The 24,125-nt window shown below is 50.7% G+C and overlaps 1 protein-coding gene and 1 long non-coding RNA gene across 5 annotated transcripts in view; one reads left to right on the top strand and one right to left on the bottom strand.

Moving 5' to 3' along the window:
- LOC129545583 (beta-glucuronidase-like) overlaps nucleotides 1-24,125 on the top strand; it is a 63,810-nt gene that overhangs the window by 34,800 nt on the left and 4,885 nt on the right. For 2 of the 4 annotated variants that reach the window (XM_088833208.1, XM_088833207.1), the window contains 9 exons: nucleotides 15,284-15,369; nucleotides 18,365-18,550; nucleotides 18,842-19,023; nucleotides 19,207-19,349; nucleotides 19,527-19,714; nucleotides 20,060-20,212; nucleotides 20,430-20,608; nucleotides 21,060-21,206; nucleotides 22,573-22,657. In XM_088833208.1, coding sequence (XP_088689334.1) covers nucleotides 18,383-18,550; nucleotides 18,842-19,023; nucleotides 19,207-19,349; nucleotides 19,527-19,714; nucleotides 20,060-20,212; nucleotides 20,430-20,608; nucleotides 21,060-21,206; nucleotides 22,573-22,657 — 1,245 coding nt within the window. In that variant the 5' untranslated portion in view covers nucleotides 15,284-15,369; nucleotides 18,365-18,382. Of the gene's footprint in view, nucleotides 1-15,283; nucleotides 15,370-16,282; nucleotides 16,620-18,364; nucleotides 18,551-18,841; nucleotides 19,024-19,206; nucleotides 19,350-19,526; nucleotides 19,715-20,059; nucleotides 20,213-20,429; nucleotides 20,609-21,059; nucleotides 21,207-22,572; nucleotides 22,658-24,125 lie in introns of those variants that run through there. The other 2 variants (XM_055409951.2, XM_055409950.2) reach the window with 2 other exon arrangements.
- LOC148773640 (uncharacterized) lies at nucleotides 3,272-15,527 on the bottom strand. Its single transcript, XR_016036635.1, has 2 exons — nucleotides 10,265-15,527; nucleotides 3,272-3,860 (listed from the first exon to the last, which is right to left on the bottom strand). It is a non-coding gene; the product is annotated as an uncharacterized LOC148773640 (long non-coding RNA).

Here is a 24,125-nt window from a genome sequence, read left to right as displayed (position 1 = left end):
CTTAGAAACATGACCCAGAGAACAGGAGAAAGAACTATGCAGCCTCCAATACAAGCCTGGGAAAGTATTTCTGGGGCCCAGGAGCAAGAATACCAGTATATAAGTTACAGGGAAGAACTGACTCCATGTTAGATCTGTTTCTTTTACTTTAACCTTTGCTTCTCATTGCTCTTGTTCAGTAAAAGGATACTGTCCATACAAAACAGCCTGCCTCAGGGAACCCAGCCCCTCTGCCAGAATGTTAAACCAAAACATCTTTGTTCAGGACCCTGTCCACCTATGGATGACTACAGGAAGGAAGGAATTAATTCATCCCCTCCCCAAGATTGGCCATTCTAGGACACAGCTGCAAGATTGATGGCCTTTTTACTTTAATCCTCCCCTCTCCCCACATTCTATAAAAGAACCTGGCATCCAGACTCAGAGAAAGATGGTTATCTTGAGACATTAGTCTGCCATCTTGTCAGTCAGCCAGCTTTGCTGGTAAAGTTGTATTCCTTGCCTTGACATCTCTCTCTGTTAACTGGACTTTTTGTGTGGTGAGTAGAGAGAGCTTGGACTCGGTAACAGAAGGGTGCTGAGGGATGGGAGAGATGCTTAGAAGAGTCGCTTAGGGCAGACTTACAGTCAAAGAGCATCATGACTCCATGCTTTAGACATACAATGAAGATGAAACACAAAGAGAAAAGATTCAGAAAGATCTAGTCAAGATGAAAATTAGCAAGACCTCTTTGTGAAGCAGACACAAGCAGAGGTGGTCAAAGGGGAGAGGCATGGACCTGGGCTGGGTCCAGAGAGGGGCTGGTGGCTGGGCGATTTTCTTTAGCTTTCATGTAGAGTCAGTTCAGTTCAGTCGCTCAGTTGTGTCCGACTCTTTGTGACCCCATGGACTGCAGCGCGCCAGGCCTCCCTGTCCATCACCATCTTCCGGAGTTTACTCAAACTCATGTCCATTGAGTCGGTGATGCCGTCCAACCATCTCATCCTCTGTCGCCCCCTTCTCTTCCCGCCTTCAATCCTTCCCAGCATCAGGGTCTTTTCAAATGAGTCAGCTCACGTGGAGTAACTGGGACTAAAAACAGCAGTGTGCACAGCCTCATGGAGAGTGCCTGGGGAAGATGAACAGGGAAAGGGACAGGGAAGTCGAAAAGGGGAAGGTGAACACTCTCCAGTCCCAGCAGCTCCATCTTGAGGAGACACCTGGGGAAAGTATCATGTGTGAGCCAAAGGTCAGGAGGCATGTGAGGAATGTGCTGATGGTAAAGTGAAAAGGGGAAACCACCTCAGTGCTCAAAGGAAAGGGTGAAATCAACACCTCTGTGTGGTAATTCACACAATGGGATACTCTCCAGCCATTGAAACGGACAGAGCAGAGCTGTACATGTCAGCGTGACTGGATCTGGCCAAAGCATGTGCCCAGCTGTGCCTGGCTTGCTAGGGCTGGGAGCAGGAGATGTCTCTCCTGGGGATGCCGATGGTAGTGCTTTGTTCTTCAGTCCACCCCAGGCATTCCTGAGAGGAAATAGACAGGGTTGTTCCGGACTGTGAGAAGTGTCAGGGTAGATCAGGGAGAGGTGAGAAGGTGACCTGAAGGTGCTTTTAAAAAAATTAATTAAATACACCTTTTTACTTATTTACTGCACTGGGTCTTAGTTTCAGCATTCAGGATCTAGTTCCCTGACCAGGGATTGAATGCCCCCGCCCCAGCCCCTGGCATTGGGACCATGGGATTCATTGGCCACTGGATCATCAGGAAAGTCCCAAGGGTGCTAAATTCTATCAGGTGCTTCAAGGAAGAAGTTACATGTCCCTTACTCCTCTGGTTTAGAACTAGCATCTGCCTTTTTCCTTTCCGTAGGCTGGGTTTTGAGGTCCCTAGGCTGGAATCAAGATTGCTGGGAGAAATATCAATAACCTCAGACATGCAGATGACACCACCCTTATGGCAGAAAGTGAAGAGGAACTCAAAGCCTCTTGATGAAAGTGAAAGAGGAGAGTGAAAAGTTCGGCTTGAAGCTCAACATTCAGAAAACAAAGATCATGGCATCTGGTCCCATCACTTCATGGGAAATAGATGGAAAAACAGTGGAGACAGTGTCAGACTTCATTTTTTTGGGCTCCAAAATCACTGTGGATGCTGATTGCAGCCATGAAATTAAAAGACACTTACTCCTTGGAAGGAAAGTTATGACTAACCTAGATAGCACATTAAAAAGCAGAGACATTACTTTGCCAGCCAAGGTCCATCTAGTCAAGGCTATGGTTTTTCCCGTGGTCATGTATGGATGTGAGAGTTGGACTGTGAAGAAGGCTGATCGCCAAAGAATTGATGCTTTTGAACTGTGGTGCTGGAGAAGACTCTTGAGAGTCCCTTGGACTGCAAGGAGATCCAACCAGTCCATTCTAAAGGAGATCAATCCTGGGTGTTCATTGGAAGGACTGATGCTAAAGCTGAAACTGCAATACTTTGGCCACCTCATGCGATGAGTTGACTCACTGGAAAAGACTCTGATGCTGGGAAGGATTGGGGGCGGGAGGAGAAGGGGACGACAGAGAATGAGATGGCTGGATGGCATCACCGACTCGATGGACATGAGTTTGAGTGAACTCCGGGAGTTGGTGATGGACAGGGAGGCCTGGTGTGCTGTGATTCATGGGGTCACAAAGAGTCGGACACAACTGAGTGACCTGACTGAACTGAGGCCTTCCTTTTCTGTAGGTGCTAATGGAAAGCAGGTATTGAGTCTTGAGAATGTTGCAAGAGAAAAAAAAATTTCAGGAATTTCCTCTTTCTATAGAAACAGAGGATAGACACCACTCCAGGTCATTTAAAATTGATTTAAAGGCTCTTATCTGAATAAAGTGTAGAATTGAGACTACTTATGAAATGTCATGAAGAAGGCAATGGCAACCCGCTCCAGTACTCTTGCCTGGTAAATCCCATGGGCGGAGGAGCCTGGTAGGCTGCAGTCCATGGGGTTGCTGAGAGTCAGATATGACTGAGCGACTTCACTTTCACTTTTCACTTTCATGCGTTGGAGAAGGAAATGGCAAACCACTCCAGTGTTCTTGCCTGGAGAATCCCAGGGATGGGGGAGCCTGGTGGGCGGCCAACCATGGGGTCCAACAGAGTCGGACACGACTGAAGAGACTTAGCAGCAGCAGCAGCATGAAATGTCAGGGCAGTGTGTAATTTCCTCAGTTCTGTCTCGTCACAACAAAAATTTGAAGCGATGGATGTTAAGCGAACGTGTCTCAGCTCTCAGACAGATCAGTGTTACAGCTCCGTTTTATTTATAAAATAAAAGGAAAATACATCCTTGTGGCGTGAGGGCATGCTGACCCAAAAGACGTGAAGAGGGGAGAGGGAGGGGAGGGAGAGAGCATGCACGCAAGCAGGTGAGAGAGACCCCCGGCCCTCTGGCTCCTCATTTTATGTTTTTTTCCTCCCCCTGGGCCTGCCCTATGTAAATTGGGCTAGCCAGGAGTGCTGTTTGTTCTACCCAAGGTCCTCACTCCAGTCCTTGGACCTTCCTTTGTTCTATTTCTGTGGGCTTTTCCCTTACTTGTCTTTTAGCCACTGCTCTTCTGGACTCCTTTTTCCTATTCTAACTACCTAACATTCCTCCCTCAAGAGATGGGAGGCCTAATTCTTTGGGAATATGGGCGTCGAGGTCTTTCTGGATGCTTCCTGCTGAACTGGCACAGCGAGGGGCATTGGGCCTCCCCCTCTTGCTAGTCTCAGGCCTCAGAGTCCTTCTTATAGCAGTATCCATCTAAGGAGGAGCAATATTTTCCATGGTCGGCTGTAATTTTATATATCCTTGTTGAACCAGCACTGCATGTTGTAGTTTGTTGACCTGGGCATAGACAAAATGGGTTAGACAATTGATAACACGTGGAGCAATCATAAGCAGCATCAATATGGCATAACAATGGCTAGTAGGGGCATTCAGTTCAATTCAGTCGCTCAGTCGTGTCCGACTCTTTGCGACCCCGTGAATCAATGCACGCCAGACCTCCCTGTCCATCACCAACTCCCAGAGTTCACTCAACCTCATGTCCATCGAGTCGGTGATGCCATCCAGCCATCTCATTCTCTGTCGTCCCCTTCTCCTCCCGCCCCCAATCCTTCCCAGCATCAGAGTCTTTTCCAGTGAGTCAACTCATTGCATGAGGTGGCCAAAGTATTGCAGTTTCAGCTTTAGCATCAGTCCTTCCAATGAACACCCAGGACTGATCTCCTTTAGAATGCACTGTTTGGATCTCCTTGGAGTCCAAGGGACTCTCAAGAGTCTTCTCCAACACCACAGTTCAAAAGCATCAATTCTTTGGCGATCAGCCTTCTTCACAGTCCAACTCTCACATCCATACATGACCACTGGAAAAACCACAGTCTTGACTAGACGGACCTTTGTTGGCAAAGTAATGTCTCTGCTTTTTAATATACTATCTAGGTTGGTCATAACTTTCCTTCCAAGGAGTAAGCATCTTTTAATTGCATGGATGCAATCAGCATCCACAGTGATTTTGGAGCCCAATAGGGGCATTAGCCAACTCCAAATTCCCATCGCCAGGATGGCTCAAGTCGCTCCTTGTTCAGGGATCAGAAGATCTATCTCCTGTCTGTTTTGGAGTACAACCCCTGCCACACTGTGTTGGTTCTTTAGAGCTGTCCTGAGAAATCTTATCCCCAGAAACTAGAGTGTTCATTAGAATGGCACTCATTTGTAGTTCTGAATAGGCATCTGAGATCTCCCAGGGGCTCACAGGTGTATTGAGTGTCCTCTTCTGTTTTCTTCCACGGCTTGAATTGTGAGTAGTGAATCTAGGAGTCGTGTCCTGGTACCTTGACTGCTGTGGGGGTAGAAAGTATTACAGGGTAGGGGCCCCTCCGTGTGGGCTGGAGTTGAGCCTTTGGGGACCCATCTTTCCAGACTTTAATTAGGACTTGAGTCCCTGGGGCATATAGCAGTGACACCTTAGAATCTTTTGGGTCCTGGTTGACACCCCACAAGCGTATATCCTGTTGGAATTGACCAATGGCCATGGTATAAGACTGGAGGGTCTGAGACTCTAGATCTAGGAAGAGGTCATTGACATAAAGAAAAGGTCCCCATAGAACATCTCAGAAGGACTAAGACCAACCTGTTCCTTAGAGACAATACTGGTGTGGAGGAAAGCTATTGGTAAAGCCTCCTTCCATCCCAGAGAGGTCTCCTGGGTTATCATTTTTATTGCTGATTTTAAGAATTGGTTGGCTCTTTCTACTTTTCCTGAAGACTGAGGCCTCCAGGCACAATGGAGATAATAAGTAATGCCCAAAGCTTTAGAGACCCCTTGAGTGACCCTAGAAGTAAATGATGTCCCATTGTTACTTTGTAATGACCTGGGCAGACCAAATCTCAGAATGATTTCATGGAGCAGTTTTTTTTACCACCTCCTCAGCCCTCTCAGTCCAGGTAGAAAAGCCTTCAATCCATCCTGTGAATGTATCTATCATGACTAATAGGTATTTATACCCTTGAGAAACTGGCATCTGGGTGAAGTCCATCTTCCAGTCCTCTCCTGGATAGGTCCCACGTCTTTGGGCAGGCTGGGCCAGCTGGAGTCTTCAAGCTCCTTCGGGGTTGTTTAATTGCCAAGTGGGACAAGAGGAGACCACTTGCCTTATAGTCGTTTGGAGGCCTGTTCCTCTGAAAGACCTTTCTAGTAATCTTTGGAGGGCCTTTCCCCCAATGAGTGGTGGCATGTAAGGAGTTAACCAACTTCCATTGGAGGTTCCCAGGCAGCAAAAGGAGTCCCTCCTTTTAGAACCACCCCATATGATCTTCTTGAAAGTCCTCACTCTTAGCTTTAAGAGTCTCACCTTCAGTTTATGACGGAGTTTCTGGCAAATCTGTCTGTGAAATTAAGGTGGCAGCCCCTATTAGGTCATGGTTCTGTAATGCTGCTCTCTTAGCTGCCTGATCAGCTGCTTGGTTCCCTCGTGCCACTTCTGTGCTCCCTTTTTGGTGTCCTTTACAGTGGCAGACTGAATCTCGGTGGGCAGATGGACTGCCTCCAAGAGTCTAAGGATTTGATCACCGTATTTGACTGGGGACCCTCGGGTGGTCAAGTGGCCTCTTTCTTTCCAAACAGCAGCATGCGCATGTAGCACCAGAAAGGCATACTTGGAGTCAGTGTAAACGGCTACTCTTTTTCCTTTTCCCAGGTCTAAAGCTCGAGTCAGGGCTATGAGCTCAGCTAATTGGGCTGAAGTACCTGGTGGCAAACGTTTAGACTCTATGGTCTCAAAATTGGAGACTGCTGCATATCTGGCTCTTCTTTTTCCACCCAAGACAAAGCAGCTTCCATCAGTGTACCAGATTTCCTCAGGATGGGTCAGAGGATCTTCCGACAATCCGTCTCGGGGTTTTTTCAAGTGGGCCAAGGTTTCTAGGCAAGAGTGAAAGGGGAGAGAGCCCTCGGGGGTAGGCAGGAGGGTGGCTGGGTTAAGAACCTCACAAGGGGGTATAGTGAGGCCTGGATTTTCCATCAGCATCACTTGATATCTGAGGATTCTTTGATCAGACACCCATAAATGGCCTCTCCCATTTAGAAGTTGTTTCACTCGGTGGCTGGTAAAAATAGTTTGCCCCCAAAAGAGAGTTTTAAAGCATCTTCTATCAGGACTGCAATAGCTGCAAGATTTTGAAGGCAGGGAGAAATTTCTTCCCAAACGGCCTGCAGGGCTTAACTCCCAAAGTGGCAAACATTATCCCTGGAAGCCCAATTGCCTTTGACGGGATGCCAACAGATGGACTTCTAGCAGGCACTGTGTGCCTTTCACCTGCCCTGGTGGGTTCACTGAGAGATGCTGGTGTTGCACATGTTGCAGGAAACACTCTTTGGCTAAATAGCCCACCTGTTGGAAGATGAAGGTCTGAATATCTAGAGGAACTGGATATTATACAGTGTTTCCCTTCCAAGGGCCAGCTATTTTCTGGTTGTCTCTCCAGAAGATTGTAGAGGCAACATTGTGGGCCCGGATGGGGATAAGGAAAAGAGCATGAAACAGGAGGGAAGAGGGCAGGGCACAACCTTTCAAAGAATGACATAGTGCAAGGGCATTAACATAAACTGATTAAAATCAGTTGGGTCCAAGATGATAAATCAAATTGAAGTAAACCTTAATCCCCAATGTGTAAGCTAAATGACACACCCAGAGGTGGCAGGACAGCTCCAAGACACTGTCAAAAGAAGAGTGGGTGGTTTCTTAATGTCTGGGATGATCCTTCCACTCATTAGCATATGAATTCACCCAGCTCACAAAACCTAGCCCAATCACATTCTAAGGCCTAAGCCCTTGCACTCTGCAATGGCCCACACCCTGCAGGGTGTACTTCTCTCTGAATCCTAACAAATCCATCTCTTACCTATTGCTGTGTCTCTAACTGAATTTTTGCAATCATTCATCAGAGCCTGAGCTTCATTAGGTCCTGAAGCCAGGCATCATGGGTTTTGGCTGGGCTCAAGTCCCAGGAGAAAGGAGCTGAAGGACAGGAGGAAAAAGCAGTGGGAAAAATGTCCCAAGGAATCCCCTTCATCAGTTCAGTTCAGTTCAGTTGCTCAGTCATGTCCAACTCTTTGCGACTCCATGGACTGCAGCATGCCAGGCCTCCCTGTCCATCACCATACCAACTCCTAAAGTATACCCAAACTCATGTCCATTGAGTCGGTGATCCCATCCAACCATCTCATCCTCTGTTGTCCCCTTCTCCTCTTGCCTTCAATCTCTCCCAGCATCAGGGCCTTTTAAAATGAATCAGCTCTTCCCATCAGATGGCCAAAGTACTGGAGTTTCAGCTTCAACGTCAGTCGTTCCAATGAACACTCAGGACTGGTCTCCTTTAGGATGGGTTGGTTTTATCTCCTTGCAGTCCAAGGGACTCTAAAGAGTCTTTTCTAACACCACAGTTCAAAAGCATCAATTCTTTGGCACTCAGCTTTCTTTATAGTCCAACTCTCACATACATACATGACTACTGGAAAATCTAGACAGACCTTTGTTGACAAAGTAATGTCTCTGCTTTTTAATATGCTGTCTAGGTTGGTCATTACTTTCCTTCCAAGGAGTAAGCATCTTTTAATTTCATGGCTGCAGTCAACATCTGCAGTGATTTTAGAGCCCAAAAAAATAAAGTCAGCCACTGTTTCCACTGTTTCCCCATCTATATGCCATGAAGTGATGGGACTGGATGCGATGATCTTAGTTTTCTGAATGTTGAGCTCTAAGCCAACTTTTTCACTCCCTCTCCCTTTCACGTTCATCGAGAGGCTCTTCTTCACTTCCTGTCATAAGGGTGGTGTCATCTGTGTATCTGAGATTATTGTTATTTCTACTGGCAATCTTGATTCCAGCTTATATCCACATATATCTTAAGGAAAAGAAAACGGTGTGTTTGTATATACATACGTATGTATAACGATAAAGTGAAGTGAAAGTCGCTCAGTCGTGTCTGACTCTTTGCAACCCCACAGACTCTACAGTCCATGAAATTGTCCAGGCCAGAATACAGGAGGCGGGTAGCCTTTCCTTTTGCCAGGGGATCTTCCCAACACAGAGATTGAACCCATGTCTCCTGCACTGTAGGTGGATTCTTTACCAGCTAAGCCACAAGGGAAGCCCATGTATAATAATGATAGACTTTTCTCAATTACTGAGGCTATTCTGTGTAAGGAATGATCCTGCATTATGACCAGGTATTAACAAAAATGAATTATCTGCTTGCAACTGTACTTCTCTGTAACTTCTGGCCTCGTTTCTCCTCCACAACCCATATACGCCCAGTGACAGTGTAGCAAGCGGTCATCTTGGCCCCGCACCTGGGCATCAGGGTGGCGGGCAAGCAGGCTGGCACAGTGAGTAGCAGGCACACCCCTGGAAGTCTCCTGACACTGGACCCACTAGTGACAACTTTGCAGGGGCCATGGAGGGGCACTGGAGGAGGACACAGTGCTGACCAGCACCCTGCACACTGTGTCTTGGAAGATGGCTCCACTCTATAGTTCCAGAGGGGGTGGAGTAATGCTTCTGGCTTACTATCTAAGAGGGTGAGATGTGGGGCGGATTGGGAGCTGCCAGGGCTTCCACTTGGCCTTCATCAATACTCCACGGCAGTTCCAACATCCCCCCTCATTTAGTTCACCACCATTGTGATCAAGATTGGAGGAACCTTCCCAGGAGTGTCATAAGATTGAGTCCAGATCTCCTTTCTAGAACATTATGTCCTGAGTCCCAGATCAGTAGCCCCACCCTCTCTCAATAAACCCTCTGTATCTAGCTTTACCTCCACACTTTGGTCTGACAGACTGAGCTCTGCTCTTTCACAGGCTCACCCTTTCTATCAGGACACATTCGGCAGCTCCTGTAATGCTCCATGATTGAGCTCTTTGCTTGGAGCGGTGCTTGTACTTCCCTGCTCATCCTGTGCTGACACCTGACCCAGTTATTGGTCTGGGGGCCAGAGGCGAGGAGGCTTGGGATATAGAGGAGGACTTCCTGTGAGGCAGACTCCTCAAGTGAGATCCTTTTCCTTAAAAAAATTTATTTATGTACTTCCCTGGTCTGGGTCTTAGTTGCAGATTGTGGGATCTACTTCCCTGACCAGGGATCAAACCCAGTTCTCCCACATTGGGAGCGTTAAGTCTTGGCCACTGGACCAGCAGGGAGGTCCCCTCAGATGAGAGCGTCATCTGTGGTTTCTGTCAAGAGGAGGCCACTCTCAAGGCAGGTAGGGCTTCTTTAACTGAAGTTAGAGGATTCAGGTAAAGCTGGGGTTCAAGAGGTTCATTTCAACCACCCCAAGGTCCACATCCCACATCTTATCTCTCAGTCCTTCCCTATGAGCCTCATAGGACTCACATCGTAAGCTCTGGTGGCTTATGGTTAAATGCTGGGCCCAGTTTTCAGTACTCTTCCTGCAACTGCAGGAGATGAAGGTCTCTGTAAACAGCGCCAAGTAGGCCTTCTGGCTTCACTGGGCCCTGGATTGCTAGTTGGCTGAACACAGCCTGTCATTCTTTTTATTGAAGTGTCTCTGGGAAGTTAGCAAGCCCAGCTACCTTTACAGTCCTTAAAATTACCCTTATTCATGTTTCATTCCAGTTCTATTGCTTGGCCTACTATTTCCCCTTCCACCTGTACCTTATCTCAACGCATAACATGTAATCTTCGTGATTCTAGTGTTACGGCACCTCAGGAGCTACGCCCTCCACTCACTGGAGTGACAGTAGGGCCCTTGTTGCTGAATGACTGCAAAGGCTGTCTTGTTCCAGAATCCTCTTCTAAGGGCTGACTTCCCAGAGCCACTTCCAGTTGGGTTTTCTTGAAAGCAGAGCTGAAGACAAAGGCCTATTATTATTATTATTATCTTGGCCACCCTGTGAGCATGTAGAATCTTAGTTCTTCAACCAGGGATGGAACCAGCACCCTCTGTAGTGGAAGGGCTGAGTCCTCCCCACTGGACGAGCAGAGAAGCCCCAGGACAAAGGCCTATTCCATGCAGGCACTGATTTCAAAAACATGCCCAGAAGTATGGTAGCAGGAAGAGAAAGAAAGAGAAGAATGAAAAGCTAATATCAAAGTGCATAATCAAGGTCACACCTTGATCGTACATAATGTCTCCCAGATTTCCTTCCTATTGCAGGAAAGGCTGAAACACTTATGCAATGGTTCCTATCTCTCTTTGAATGATGATATCTCAAGATTATTAACACCAATTTTACCTCCACTTCTCAGCTCCACTGAAGAAGGAGATTGAGCCATTCAGAGCCAAAGTAGGCCTTCTGTTTGCGGTGAGCCTCTGTTTTCAGGGGTTTCAGTTCAGTTCAGTTCAGTTGCTCAGTCATGTATGACATTTTGTGACCCCACGGACCAGAGCAAGCTAGGCCTGCCTGTCCATCACCAACTCCCAGAGTTCACCCAAACCCATGTCTTTTGAGTTGGTGATGCCATCCAACCATCTAATCCTCTGTTGTTCCCTTCTCCTCCTGCTTTCAATCTTTCCCAGGATCAGGGTCTTTTCAAATGAGTCAGCTCTTCGCATCAGGTGGCCAAAGGATTGGAGCTTCGGCTTCAACATCAGTCCTTCCAATGGACACTCAGGACTGATCTCCTTTAGGATGGACTGGTTATTATCTCCTTGCAGTCCAAAGGACTCTGAAGAGTCTTCTCCAACACCACATTTCAAAAGCATCAATTCTTTGGTGCTCAGCTTTCTTTATAGTCCAACTCTCACATCCATACATGACTATTGGAAAAACCATAGCCTTGACGAGACAGACCTTTGTTGGCAAAGTAATGTCTCTGCTTTTTAATATGCTGTCTAGATTGATCACAACTTTCCTTCCAAGCTGTAAGCATCTTTTAATTTGATGGCTGCAGTCACCATAGGCAGTGATTTTGGAGCCCCAAAAATAAAGTCAGCTATTGTTTAGACTGTTTTCCCATCATTTGCCATGAAGTGATGGGACCGGATGCCATGATCTTAGTTTTCTGAATGTTGAGCTTTAAGCCAGCTTTTTCACTCTCTGCTTTTACTTTCATTAAGAGGTTCTTTAGTTCTTCCTCACTTTCTGCCACAAATGTTGTGTCATCTGCATATCTGAGGTTATTGATGTTTCTCCCAGCAGTCTTGATTCCAGCTTGTGCTTCATCTAGCCCAGCGTTTCTCATGATATACTCTGCATATAAGTTAAATAAGCAGGGTAACAATATAGAACCTTGACGCACTCCTTTTCCTATTTGGAAACAGTCCTGTTGTTCCATGTCCTGTTCTAACTGTTGCTTCCTGTAATGCAAAGAGATTTCTCAAGAGGCAGGTCAGGTGGTCTGGTATGCCCATCTCTTGAAGAATTTTCCATAGTTTATTGTGATCCACACAGTCAAAGGCTTTGAGATAGTCAATAAAGCAGAAATAGATGTTTTCCTGGAACTCTCTTGCTTTTTTGTGATCCAGCGGATGTTCGCAATTTGACCTCTGGTACCTCTATGACTTTTCTAAAACCAGCTTGAACATCTGCAAGTTCAGGGTTCACATATTGCTGAAGCCTGGCTTGGAGAATTTTGAGCATTACTTTACTAGCCTGTGAGATGAGTGCAACTGTGTGGCAGTTTGAACATTTTTGTCATTGCCTTTCTTTGGGATTGGAATGAAAACTGACCTTTTCCAGTCCTCTGGCCACTGCTGAGTTTTCCAAATTTGCAGGCATACTGAGTGCAGCACTTTCACAGCATCATCTTTTAGGATTTGAAATAGCTCAACAGGAATTTCATCATCTCCACTAGCTGTTTGAAGTGATGCTTCCTAAGGCTGACTTGACTTCACATTCCAGGATGTCTGGCTGTAGGTGAGTGATCACATGGATTGGTCGCTGGTAATTGTATTTTCAGGGAACTCAGCTTGGACTGAAATCAGAGGCTGCCAAAGGGGATGGGACACGGGGCACCAGTGGCATCTGCAATACTGTGTGATCAACTGCTCCCATACCCCTGAGGACGTCAGAAGGGGCTCTAGCTAGTGAGGTGCCCAAAAGCCTAAGCTTTTAGCTTTAGGCTTTAATCTGCCTTTGTGGAGGAACTCACGTTTGTCCTGGACGGAACTGCTGAGGAAGCCAGCTCTCCACACAAGGTGTATCCTTCTTCCCTGGTCCCCCACTACTTGGAGTTCCAACGTCTCTCTCTGGCACATCCTATGCTCCTCTGGCTCTCCAGTATTCCATGCGTGAAGTGAAAGTCAAATGGGGAGCACCAGTCTTGCCGTGGGCTTTACTGGGATGTTGCTGAGATTTAAGGCTGGTTCACTTGTCAGTTGTCTTGTTAGATAAACAACAGTAAGGGGGAAAAGCCTGGAGTTGGCAATTTGTAAATGGGAAGCAATGCTCTGGGTGGGTGGGGGAGAAGCAGCCTTAGTTACCTGTCAAGGAAGAATCCCTCCCTCAAGACCATTTCAGATTTTCAGCAGTTCACCGGAGAGCAGATGAATTAGCCATCTGCCTGCCAATGCAGGCAACTCCTCTGACAGATCTTTAAAAGAAAGCTTTCGGGACTTCCCTGGTGGTACTGTGGCTAAGACTTGATGCTCCCAATGCAGGGAGTGTGGGTTTGATTCCTAGTCAAGGAGGAAGATCCCACATGCCACAAGTAAGACCTGGCACAAATAAACAAACAAGTGAATACTATAAAATAAGTAACTAGAGGAAAGTTTCAAAAGAGAAGCAGCAACTACAGACCAGTGCCCATGAGAGACGGAGCTCAGTAACTTCCCTGCGTTTGTTAGCTTGGTTTCCTCTTTCTCCCTGTGTACACAAGTCCTTAGGATAGAAGGAGTCTGTGTGCCCACCTTCGCGAGCAGCAAAGCGGAAGCTGGTTTCATTCCCGTCAGGGTTGGGGGCTTGTGAGAAGATTCTCCCAAGGGTGAAGTGGGTGGTGGCAGCAACTGAGGAAGAGTAAAGGGGAGGCAGGAGTGGAGAGGTTCCAGAAGAAAAGCTACAGAATGGAGGGGGACCCCTGCGAGGGTCAGGGTGTAGTTTTAGAATGGCTTTCAGGCTGAAAAACTGCGGAAGGAGAGCTCAGTTCAGAAAAATGGGGAGGACATGATTTCCCTGGTGGTTCTGTGGTTAAGATTCTGCCTTCCAAAGCAGGGGGCACAGGTTCAATCCCAGGATGGGGAACTAACCCACCACGTGCTGGGAGGTGAGACCTAAGATTAAAAAAAAAAAAAAATGGGGAGGATAGAAAAAAACTGAGCTTGGATCTGGTAAAAGAGCAACTTTAGAGTAAATGGGAATGATGAAAATTAGAAGAAATGGTAGGCCGGGAGGAATCTCAGAAGTCAGGGGTAACAGAAAATGAAAAGAACCTAGAACATGATCCAGTAAATGAGTCACAACAGGTAATGGAAAGGTAGATAAAGTCAAGGTGGTCACAGAACAAAGGCCCAGGATGGGAAGGCCACTGATAGGGACAGGAGGTATGATGGAGAGGGGACCTGAGCCAAGGACCAAACTGCTCAGTGAACTTGGGGCCTGTGTGTATGCGGAAGGAATGAACCGGAAGCCAAGAGATGTGAAGATAAAGGTATTTGGAAAAAAAGAGAATTCCTTCATGATCTCATGGTTGAGACTCTGCTCTTTCACTGTTGAGGGCCTCGGTTCCATCCCTGGTTGGGGAACTAAGATTCTTCCAGCCAAATGGTGTAGCTAAAGAACAAACAAACAAACAAAACTCTGAAATGATCCCTGAAGAATGAGAGTGATGGGGAAGAGGGGAGTTAACTAGTCAGGGTGGAAGGGCTTCCAAACAGAGGGAAGGTCCTAAGCCAGGGCCCAGAAGCAGCAGAAGCATGGTGTGTTCTGGAACTCAGAGCCAGGGATCAGGGGGACCAGTCAGACCACAAGAGACTATACTAAGGGGTCTGAATTTATCCGCAAGGAGATGGTGACCTGCTCATTCCTCCTCTTCGTCCCCTCTACCCATAACACAGGGTGTCTTAGGGCTAATCTTGGGATCTGTTATCCACCTACCCTCCTTTCTTTGGTGACCTATCCATTCTCATTGCTTGCAAGTCCCAAAATTTCATTTCCAGATTCAGTTTATACATGGCTGCAAAATGAAGGTGGAATGGAACTGGCCAATGGACTTCACGGTTCAGGGTCTGGTTGTCAGGGTCACGCATTCAGAAACCAAGTTTTCTCTGATCTCTACCAAACAGCAGAAAGTCAACTTTCAACTAATTATGTTCAGGTTGACTTTCAAATGGAAAATGATAAATTTATAGAAGCAGATCTACCTTATTTGTGCCCATTTGCGAACTTTAAAACGGTTATTGGTTTCTTTCTTGGTGGTGCTAATGGGAAAGAATCTGCCTGCTAATGCAGGAGGCGCAAGAGAGCATGGTTTGTATCCTGGGTCAGGAAGATGCACTTGGATAAAAATGGCAACCCACTCTAGTATTATTGCCTGGAAAATCCCATGGAGAGAGGAGTATGGCGGGCTATAGCATGTGGGGTTGCAAAGAGTTGGATAGGACTGAGCGTGTGTGTTTACACATGGAGACACACACACACACAGACACACATACAGAAGCAGATCAACTTTAGTTACTTGTGCCCATTTGCTAGTTTTAAGAAGATCATTGGTTTCTTTCTTTTTTTTAATGTGGACCATTTTTTATTGTGAAGGCTTTATTGAATTTGTTACATTATTGCTTCTGTTTCATGTTTTGGTTTTTCTGCCTAGAGACAGGTGGGATAATAACTCCCGGACCAGGGATCAAACCCACACCCCCTGCACTGGAGAGGAAGTCTTAACCACTGAAAATTCAGGCAAGTTCCCACTGTTTTCATTCTGATTATAATATTAATGCATGTTCATGATAGAAATTTTCAAAAACTCAGAATATATGCAGAAGAAAATGGAAATCACCTGTAACACTGATGATAACACTTCACGTCTATCTACAGCTGTGTGGATTTAGCAGCAGCAGCAGCAGCAGGATCGTACAGTATAAACTTTTGCATCTTACTTTTACTTATTTTTATATTGTAAGCATTTAGGGGGAAAAAAATCTTTAGGCCTTGCCAATTCTTGTAATAAATATTTATTTGTACTATCCTGGGTTCTACTTTGTTTACAGTGTCAAGATTCAAGCCAGAAGGTTGCTTTGGTGAACATGAAATCAGAGCAAAAATTAATATAATTTAAAAATCAAGTATTTGCACGCACAATTGAATCCAGGCCAGCATGCTGGTACCATAGACTGAATCTCCTTGTATCTTTATGTGTACGTCCGCAATGCCAAGGAGCGCAGGGCCCCTGGGTAGGGGCTCGGGGACCAGGGGACTGCTGGTGGGGGTCCAGGGTCAAGGCTAAGAGCCGGGTGATCACGCCTGCGGGCCGGACGGCACTAGGCATACAGGCTTCGCTTGAGCTTACCGGTGTCCCGCAGGCATAAGCGAGTGGAGGTGTCCCCACCCGGTCTCCCTGAAGAATCGGTGTGTGGGGGGAACCCGGCAGTCTCTCAGGTCCGGCTCTGGCTCGCGGGCCTGGACGAGCCGCCTTGGGCGCGAGCAGCTGGGGACGCGAGGGTGGAGGAGGGCGGTGACCCCGGGTGCGGAGCCTGCGAGCTGCGACCTCCGCTCTTCCGGTTCCGGGCTCCCCGCGGGCCCGCCGCCGCCGCCGCCCTCGGGCAGGAAGGAGCACCGAGCGCGGCCTGCGGGGCGCGGGCCTCGCGGGGAGGGGGGCCCGGCCGGCCAAGATGGCGCGGGGGCGGGACACGTGACCGCAGGCCCCGCCCCCGCCCCGTTATCAGCGCGCGGCCCGGGGCGCCCGGCAGCCGGCTGCTCGCGGCCGCACTACTGCCATGCTCCGGGGACCGGCGGGCGCCTGGACCGTGCTCGGGCCTCTGCTCTGGGGCTGCGGGCTGGCGCTGCTGCAGGGCGGGATGCTCTATCCCCGGGAGAGCCGGTCGCGGGAGCGCAAGGAGCTGGACGGCCTCTGGCGCTTCCGCGCCGACTTCTCCGACAACCGGCGCCAGGGCTTCGAGCAGCAGTGGTACCGGGCGCCGCTGCGGGAGGTGCGCGCTCGGGGGACGGGACCTGGGCCGGGGCCGGGGAGCTCCTGGAAGCCCGGTGTGGGGCGCGTGGGGAGCCGGCCCTCGCGCCCTCGGAACTGATGCACGGCCCTGGGGGGCCGTGGGGTCGGCCCCCTGGAGAATGACGGGCAGGAGGAAATGGGCGGGCCGGACTTCGGTAGGGGAGGCGGAGCCGGAGCGGTGTCCCTGCCGCGAGCTAGGGCCGGTGGCCGCCCCGTGGCTGGAGGGGGTCTTTGGACATTTGGGGCCCGCACCTTTGCCGTGGCAGGAAGGACCCTGGGTTCCAAGGTTCAGGTAGAGAACGGGGCTTGGCATCCAGCCGAGCACCCCCTGCTAGGTGTCCCCTCTGATTTGGGTCGGGTGGGCTGAGAACTGGGGCGAGGGTCGGCCGTGAGTATCCAGCAGTCACCTCCTCACATCCTCTTTTTCCAGTCTGGGCTCAGCCCTCATCAGAGGCAGCAAGGGGCGGGGGAGCCGGGCACGTACCCCACTCACAGTTTCCTCCGAAAGCGGCCCCTGCTCCCCGGCCAGCCTTCCTCCCTGGGGCAGTCAGTTGATCATCTTCCTCTTCGTCAGGGTCTGATTTCTGGACATCCTTCTTGCCCCAGGCTGGCTGTGGGCACACCACTTTCCATGGAGACCCGAGTGCCCGCTGCCCTGAGAAAGAACTTCTGCTCCGAGGAGACCTCGGACACTTAAAAAATCCTAGCTGTTGGTGTCATCAGAAAGTTATCCATTCATTCAGTCAGTATTTACTGGGTCCCCACTGTGTGGCAGGGCTTGGGCCAGCCACTGGGCGTACAGCTGTGAGGGGCAGGGAATCCTGCTTCCTCCGAGCTCCTGTGTCCCATCTGTGTCTTCAGGAAGCTCTTCCCCAAGCTGCTTCCAGACTCACTGAGCCCACTGTCCGCTCCTGCCTTGCCTTCTTCCTGAGGTGTTGAAGGGTCAAGAGGTTCAAGGGGTTCCCTGTGGGGCTCAGGTTCTCCAGCATGTCCAGAGGTTGTATCTTGTGGGCCGTGGCCCCCAAAGGCCTTCCCTGACCCCAAAATAGCTCCCTGCCCCTCTCCACACCCTCTCCATAGAGCTGCTCACTGACAGCAGAGGCCTTGTTCAGTGTTCTATTCCCAGCGCCTAGAGCACCATGTAGGTGTTAGCTGTGCACCCTCGAGTGAGTGAGTGAGTGGGTCTGCTTCATGGAGTCGTAAAAATTAAATGAATCCATAAAAGACATTGGTGAGTTGCTGGTAGAGTGGTCTGGAATCTGGGGGGTCTGGGAGAAGTCTTTTTTTTTTTTTTTAATATTTTAACGTGCAGTCAAATAAATATTTGGCTGCATCCAGACTTAGTTGTGGTGCTTGGGCTTAATTGCCCTGCAGCATGTGGAATCTTCCCAGACCAGGGATCGAACCTGTGTCCCCACAGATTCCTTATTGCTGGGCCACCAGAAAAGGCTCTGGTTCCCTTTTTGGATAGATCCCCTTGGTGATGGGCTCTCCCGTCCACCTCCTCAGGATGCTCTCACCTGTAGGACCCCAGGTCACCTCCCCCACCCACTTCTCTCTCATCTGATGTCTCTTTGCCTGTAGGGCTGGTGAATTACCAGATCGTCGTCCAGGGCAGTGAGAAGTCATTTTGTCCAGCTCTGTCCTGCAGGCGGAATTGCTGAGGGACCCGGCCCCTTAGTTCCCCAGGTGGTCTGGACCTGATTCCCTCTCTTGTCTCCTCAGTCGGGCCCTACCCTGGACATGCCGGTGCCCTCCAGCTTCAATGACGTGGGCCAGGACGGGCAGCTGCGGAGTTTTGTCGGCTGGGTGTGGTATGAACGGGAGATCACCCTGCCCCAGCGGTGGTCTGAGGACCTGGGCATGAGAGTGGTGCTGAGGATCGGCAGCGCCCACTACTACGCCATCGTGGTCAGTGCAGTGGCCGGCAGGCAGAGCGGTGGCCGGGCGGGGGGCAGCCTGCCTTTGGGGTTGCAGGGGTGGGGCGGGGGCACATTTAAGGCCCACACTGGCGTTTGCGCCCTGGGTGGCGGAGGGCAGTCTCCTCTATCCCACTGGAGCCCCATTCTTCCACTCCCGGGGTCGGTGGCAGCTGGCAGAACCCTCAGCCCGCCCCACTCCACCCGCGTCCCTCATCCTGCACTTGGTGTGAGGGTGTGCTGGAAACAGTCGGGCCCCCCACTTGTCTCCCTGTATCTGCAGTGGGTGAATGGGGTTCACGTGGTCGAGCACGAGGGGGGCCACCTCCCCTTCGAGGCTGACGTCAGCAAGCTGGTCCAGAGCGGGCCCCTGTCCTCCTGCCGCATCACCATCGCCATCAACAACACGCTGTCCCCCCACACCCTGCCGCCTGGGACCATCCTCTACAAGACGGACCCCTCCAAGTGAGCAGCAGCTTGCACACCCCCCGCTCCCACCCCCACTCCCCACCCTGCCCAGAGGTCTTCCCACCAGGGGACAGGGTGGCTTCAGCAGAGGTGAGGCCCTGGCTCTGGGAGGCCAGGGACACAGGTGAGTTGAGATCGAAGGATTCGGGACAAGGCCACTGTCCCCTTGCTCCGTCCTAGGTACCCCAAAGGTTACTTTGTCCAGGACACAAAGTTTGACTTCTTCAACTACGCGGGACTGCATCGGTCCGTGCTCCTCTACACCACGCCTACCACCTACATCGATGACATTACCGTCACCACCGACGTGGACCAAGACATTGGTGAGGCTCCTGCCGGGATCTGCCCTCAGCCAGGCCCAGAGTGGCTTGGTTCCCTGTTTGGAAAGATCCCCTTGGAGACGGGCTCTCCTGTCCACCTCCCCAGGGTGCTCGCACCTGTAGGATCCCAGGTCATATCCCCACCCACTTCTCTCTCATCTAATCTCCCTTCTCCTGTAGGGCTGGTGAATTACCAGATCGTCATCCAGGGCAGTGACCACTTCCAACTCGACGTGTGTCTTCTGGATGATGAAGGCAAAGTCGTGGCCAAGGGGGCAGGGGCCCAGGGCCAGCTGCAGGTGCCCAGTGCCCACCTCTGGTGGCCGTACCTGATGCACGAGCACCCTGCCTACCTGTACTCGTTGGAGGTAATGGTGAGGATTGGGCGGGGGGAGGCCGTTTGCCCCCATCCGGCAGCCCTAACTTCAACAGGCCTGGTCCCCTCAGCTTCCTGGTCCACTGGATTGAAGAGTGTCCAGTCTGCTTTTTTTCAACCCTTGGTGGGGAGGCCGAGTTGAAAGAGGAGGCCCCAGGGCAGTGGCAGTGTGGGTTAAAGTTTCTTCTTGCTCAGGGTAGATATAATTTCTGCCTGTCTCCACCTGCAGTCCTAGAGGTGGGCTGCCGTGGTTGGCCAGGCACTGTTCTGCGAAGCTCAGGCTGTATGGGGCACAGACCGGTCAAACTGTGTCACGCCCAGTGCTCGGCTTTCGCAGGTGAAGTTGACGGCGCAGACGGCCGTGGGGCCCGTGTCTGACTTCTACACCCTCCCGGTGGGGATCCGCACCGTGGCCGTCACCGAGAGCCAGTTCCTCATCAATGGGAAGCCGTTCTATTTCCAAGGGGTCAACAAGCATGAGGATGCAGATGTGAGTAGTGGCTCCTGGGTCCCTGTTTCTTGGCATCCCCTTCCCCGTGGCCCCTGGAGTGGCTGAGGGCAGCTCAGAGCAAACTGCCCCAAACCACTGGCTGTGCTTGGCCTGGATAGCGGGCTGATGGGGTGACTCCGGGGGCCCTGCTTCTTGGAAGAAACGTGTCTGGGATGGAATCGAGGGCAGGGGCTCACCCGTCTCTGCTGTCCCCAAGATTCGAGGGAAGGGCTTTGACTGGCCGCTGCTGGTGAAGGACTTCAACCTGCTTCGCTGGCTGGGCGCCAACGCCTTCCGCACCAGCCACTACCCCTACGCGGAGGAGGTGCTGCAGCTCTGTGACCGCTACGGGATCGTGGTCATCGACGAGAGCCCTGGCGTGGGCATCATGCTGGTGTGAGTGCCCACTGCTTGCACTATGTGGCACCCCCAGCTCGGCTGCCTGTGTGTGCGTGCTGTCACTCTGTCATGTGTGACTCTGCGACCCCATGGACTGTAGCCCAGCAGGTTCCTCTGTCTATGGGATTCTCCAGGACAGAATACTAGAGTGGGTTGCCATTTCCTTCTTCAGGGGATCTTCCTGACCCAGGGATCGAACTTGCGTTTCCTACATTGGGAGGCGGGTTGTTTACCACTGAGTCATCAGGGAAGCTCAGAGTTTCTACTGCTGCTGCTGCTGCTGCTAAGTCACTTCAGTTGTGTCCGACTCTGTGTGACCCCATAGATGGAAGCCCACCAGGCTCCCCGTTCCCTGGGATTCTCCAGGCAGGAACACTGGAGTGGGTTGCCATTTCCTTAGGGAAGGAAAATAGGACTGACCTGCTGCCTTTCCTCCCTTGGCCCGCAGCGAGAGCTTCAGCAACGTGTCTCTGCAGCACCACCTGCAGGTGATGGAGGAAATGATCCGCAGGGACAAGAATCACCCGGCCGTTGTAATGTGGTCCGTGGCCAACGAGCCCGCATCCTCCCTGAAACCGGCTGGTTACTACTTCAAGTGAGTGCTCCTGCCTTGCCTGGGCCGGTCCCGGGTGAGACTGCAGCCTGCTGGCCCAGCTCAGCCCTGCCTGGCAGCCACAGGAGAGCGGCGGTGGGCCCTGGGGTGGGTGTGGGCTGCTCCCAGCCCAGGTGCATCCATCCATGGTCAATTCAGGGGACAAGGTACCCACCCACCCAGATTATGATTTCAGCCGAGTGTCTCCTTGACACACCTGAACTGAAATGCAGAGTTAACCTAACCTACTTATACATAAAACGTCCGATTAAACAAAAAAGATAGTGATGTAGCCTGACTGACATAAGGAAGAGACATTTGTCAAAGAATACATAAATGTGTGAGCCTGACTCTCCAGAAGGGCCATTGAAGGAGTCAGGCGCTTTGCACGTTCTGGGAAACTCCCTGAAAGCACAGCTACAGAAGCTGATGACAGGGCTGGAAAGCATAGCCAGCGACTCTGGTGCCGCGAGCAGCATTTCCTTCTGTTCTGCTCTTTTCCAAGGCACTGAGCCATGGCTGATACAGGTCCAGTCAAAACCAAGCTCTGCTGTTCTTGTTTAGTTGCTAAGTCGTGTCTGACCCTTTGCAACCTCATGGACTGTAGCCCACCAGGCTCCTCGGTCCTTGGGATTTCCCAGGCAAGAATACTGGAGTGGGTTGCTATTACCTTCTCCTGGGGATGTTCCTGACCCAGGGATCAAGCCCGCATCTTCCGCTTGGCAGGCGGGTTCTTAACCACTAAGCCACCTGGGTCTTCCCTTGATTCTTACGGTGTCTCCATTCCTGGGAAATTTAGTGCATGTTATAACTGCACAAAACCACTTTGCAATGCTTCTGAGTTCACCTGTAAAGGGGAGTTAAGCTTTATAAAGCTGACTGTCCTAGGCATATAATTATGAACAGATATTCAAAGACGTGCATATTCTAACTATCTTAAAGTTTCCTATTTAAGTCTCTAGTGAGTGCCCAGTTCACAGCTTGCCTCCCAGACACGCTCCCTAGTGATGTGTTAAATTAATACTCATCCTAACCTGCACCACATCCTAGTTTTGTCAGAGGTGCAGAAACTTGCTTTCGGCAGTACCCAGCTCAAAGATCTCAGCTGTGCCTCTCATCTCTTGAGGATGGCCCCTTTTGGGGGAGTGGTGGGGGGCTAAGATCTGGGAAGGGAGGAAGAGAGAATGATGTCAGGGAACATGATATCTCAAGGAACGCGTTTGCTTACCTGAAATAACCTAGAGGCAGGGACGAGAGCCGTGTCTTGGGGTTTTTTTGTCTGGGAAGATGGGAAGGAGAGGATTCAGGAGGGGAACCTGAGAGCCCTCCCCAGACTGACGGCACCATGTCTTCTGCCCTCCGTGGACAGGACGCTGATTGCCCACACTAAAGCCTTGGACCCCTCCCGGCCCGTGACCTTTGTGACCAACACCAAATATGATGCAGACCTGGGGGTGAGCCTGGGGGTCTCTGCACATCTTCCCTCTGCCTGTCCTCTTGTCCTGCCCTGATGCTTGCTGACATGAGCTGCTGGGAGGGACCACGAACAACCAGTCTGACCATTTCCACAGATGGCCTTTGGGTTAAAGAGAACTGCCCGGGAGTGATTTGCCAGGCAGTGTAGCTTCTTGAAGCTAAGGAGGTCAGGCGTAGAGAGGTTGAATTCCTTCTCAGTTCATTTTCAATTCATCGGTTTCTCTGCACCTTGATTTCATTTTATGCCCCCCAGTTTAATAGGCTCAGAAAGGAGCAGAGGTTTAAGGGAGCTTAGGGTCTCATTGATTTGTGTTTCTCCCACTTGGCTGATTGTTGGAGCCAAAACGGGAAGCTTTTGAAAGTACAGAGGTTCGTATATTGAGATTCCGATTTACTAAGGTCCAGGGTAGGAATCTGTGTTTTTAAAAAACTCCTCAGTGATTCCAGGCATCAGTCAGCTTTGGGAACCACAGCTGAGATCCAGCGTTGGGGGGACTAAAAATTGAAGGGAGATGCTCACCTAGCTAGTTGGACCCCATGGCTCCTCTCATGGTCCCTGGGCACAGCAGCCCCTCACAAACTGTGTTGAGTTGTTACACAAAAGCTGTAAAACATGGGATCAAGAAGATGTTTCACTCGGGAAGTGAGGCCAGTACTAAAAAGTGCTCCAGAAAGCAAAATCCTCTTAGGAAAGAGAGGATAAGAAAACACTGTGTTCAAGTGTGAGATGTGAGCACTGTCATTTGCACATGGACTGGATGGTTTGCAGCCCCAGTGTTCCGGTGCCATCTCTTCAAAGAACATGACTGTGGTGGTACACCAGCGAGGCACGGCAGACCTGGGCGTCTCAGTCTCAGTGGCATCCCTTCCTGCTCTAGTGGGCAAGGGAGCCCGTGCTGGTCCCCCCAGAAGATTGCCAGGCTCACCCGCTGGGATGTGTGAGCTGTGGCCACGTGCCCACCGAGAGGTACCGCTTCCCAGCTTCATCTTTCTGCCCCAAGCTCAGAAGGGTGCTGCAGTCCCTTGGGAGAGATGGACCGCATGGGTCCCACTGCAGACTCTGCAGGCGAGTGTGGGTTCAGGTGAGCTTTGCGGTCCACCGAGCACCACATTGCTCAGATTCGCAGTGGTGCTGCCCCCCAACCCAGGCTCCCCTCCTAGGAGGAAACTGTCCCGTCTCTTCAGGGCCCATGACAGTAGCTCAGAAAGGGGACTCGGGAGGCTCTGTGAGGAGAAACACTGCCTTCGGCCCTCAGTTGGGCCAAGGGGATGACTAGTGACAGGAGCACAGCCTAGAGATGAAGCCCAGTCTGGATGGGCTCCCCTGGGGCCGGCGTGCGTGGTGCCAGCTCTGCCTCTCATCGCCCTCCCCAGAGCCCAGCTGCAGCCAGGTCAGGGGTGCCGGCCCAGAACGAGAGACTTGCTCCGTTCACTCGCTCCATTCAG

This window comes from Moschus berezovskii, chromosome 27 (genome assembly GCF_049115385.1).
Source record: "Moschus berezovskii isolate FMDL1 chromosome 27, NW_MosBer_1.0, whole genome shotgun sequence".
In the NCBI taxonomy this organism is placed as follows: Eukaryota; Metazoa; Chordata; class Mammalia; order Artiodactyla; family Moschidae; genus Moschus; species Moschus berezovskii.
The sequence above is the reverse complement of the archived record's forward strand: the minus strand, read 5'-3'. Positions and strand labels throughout refer to the sequence as shown.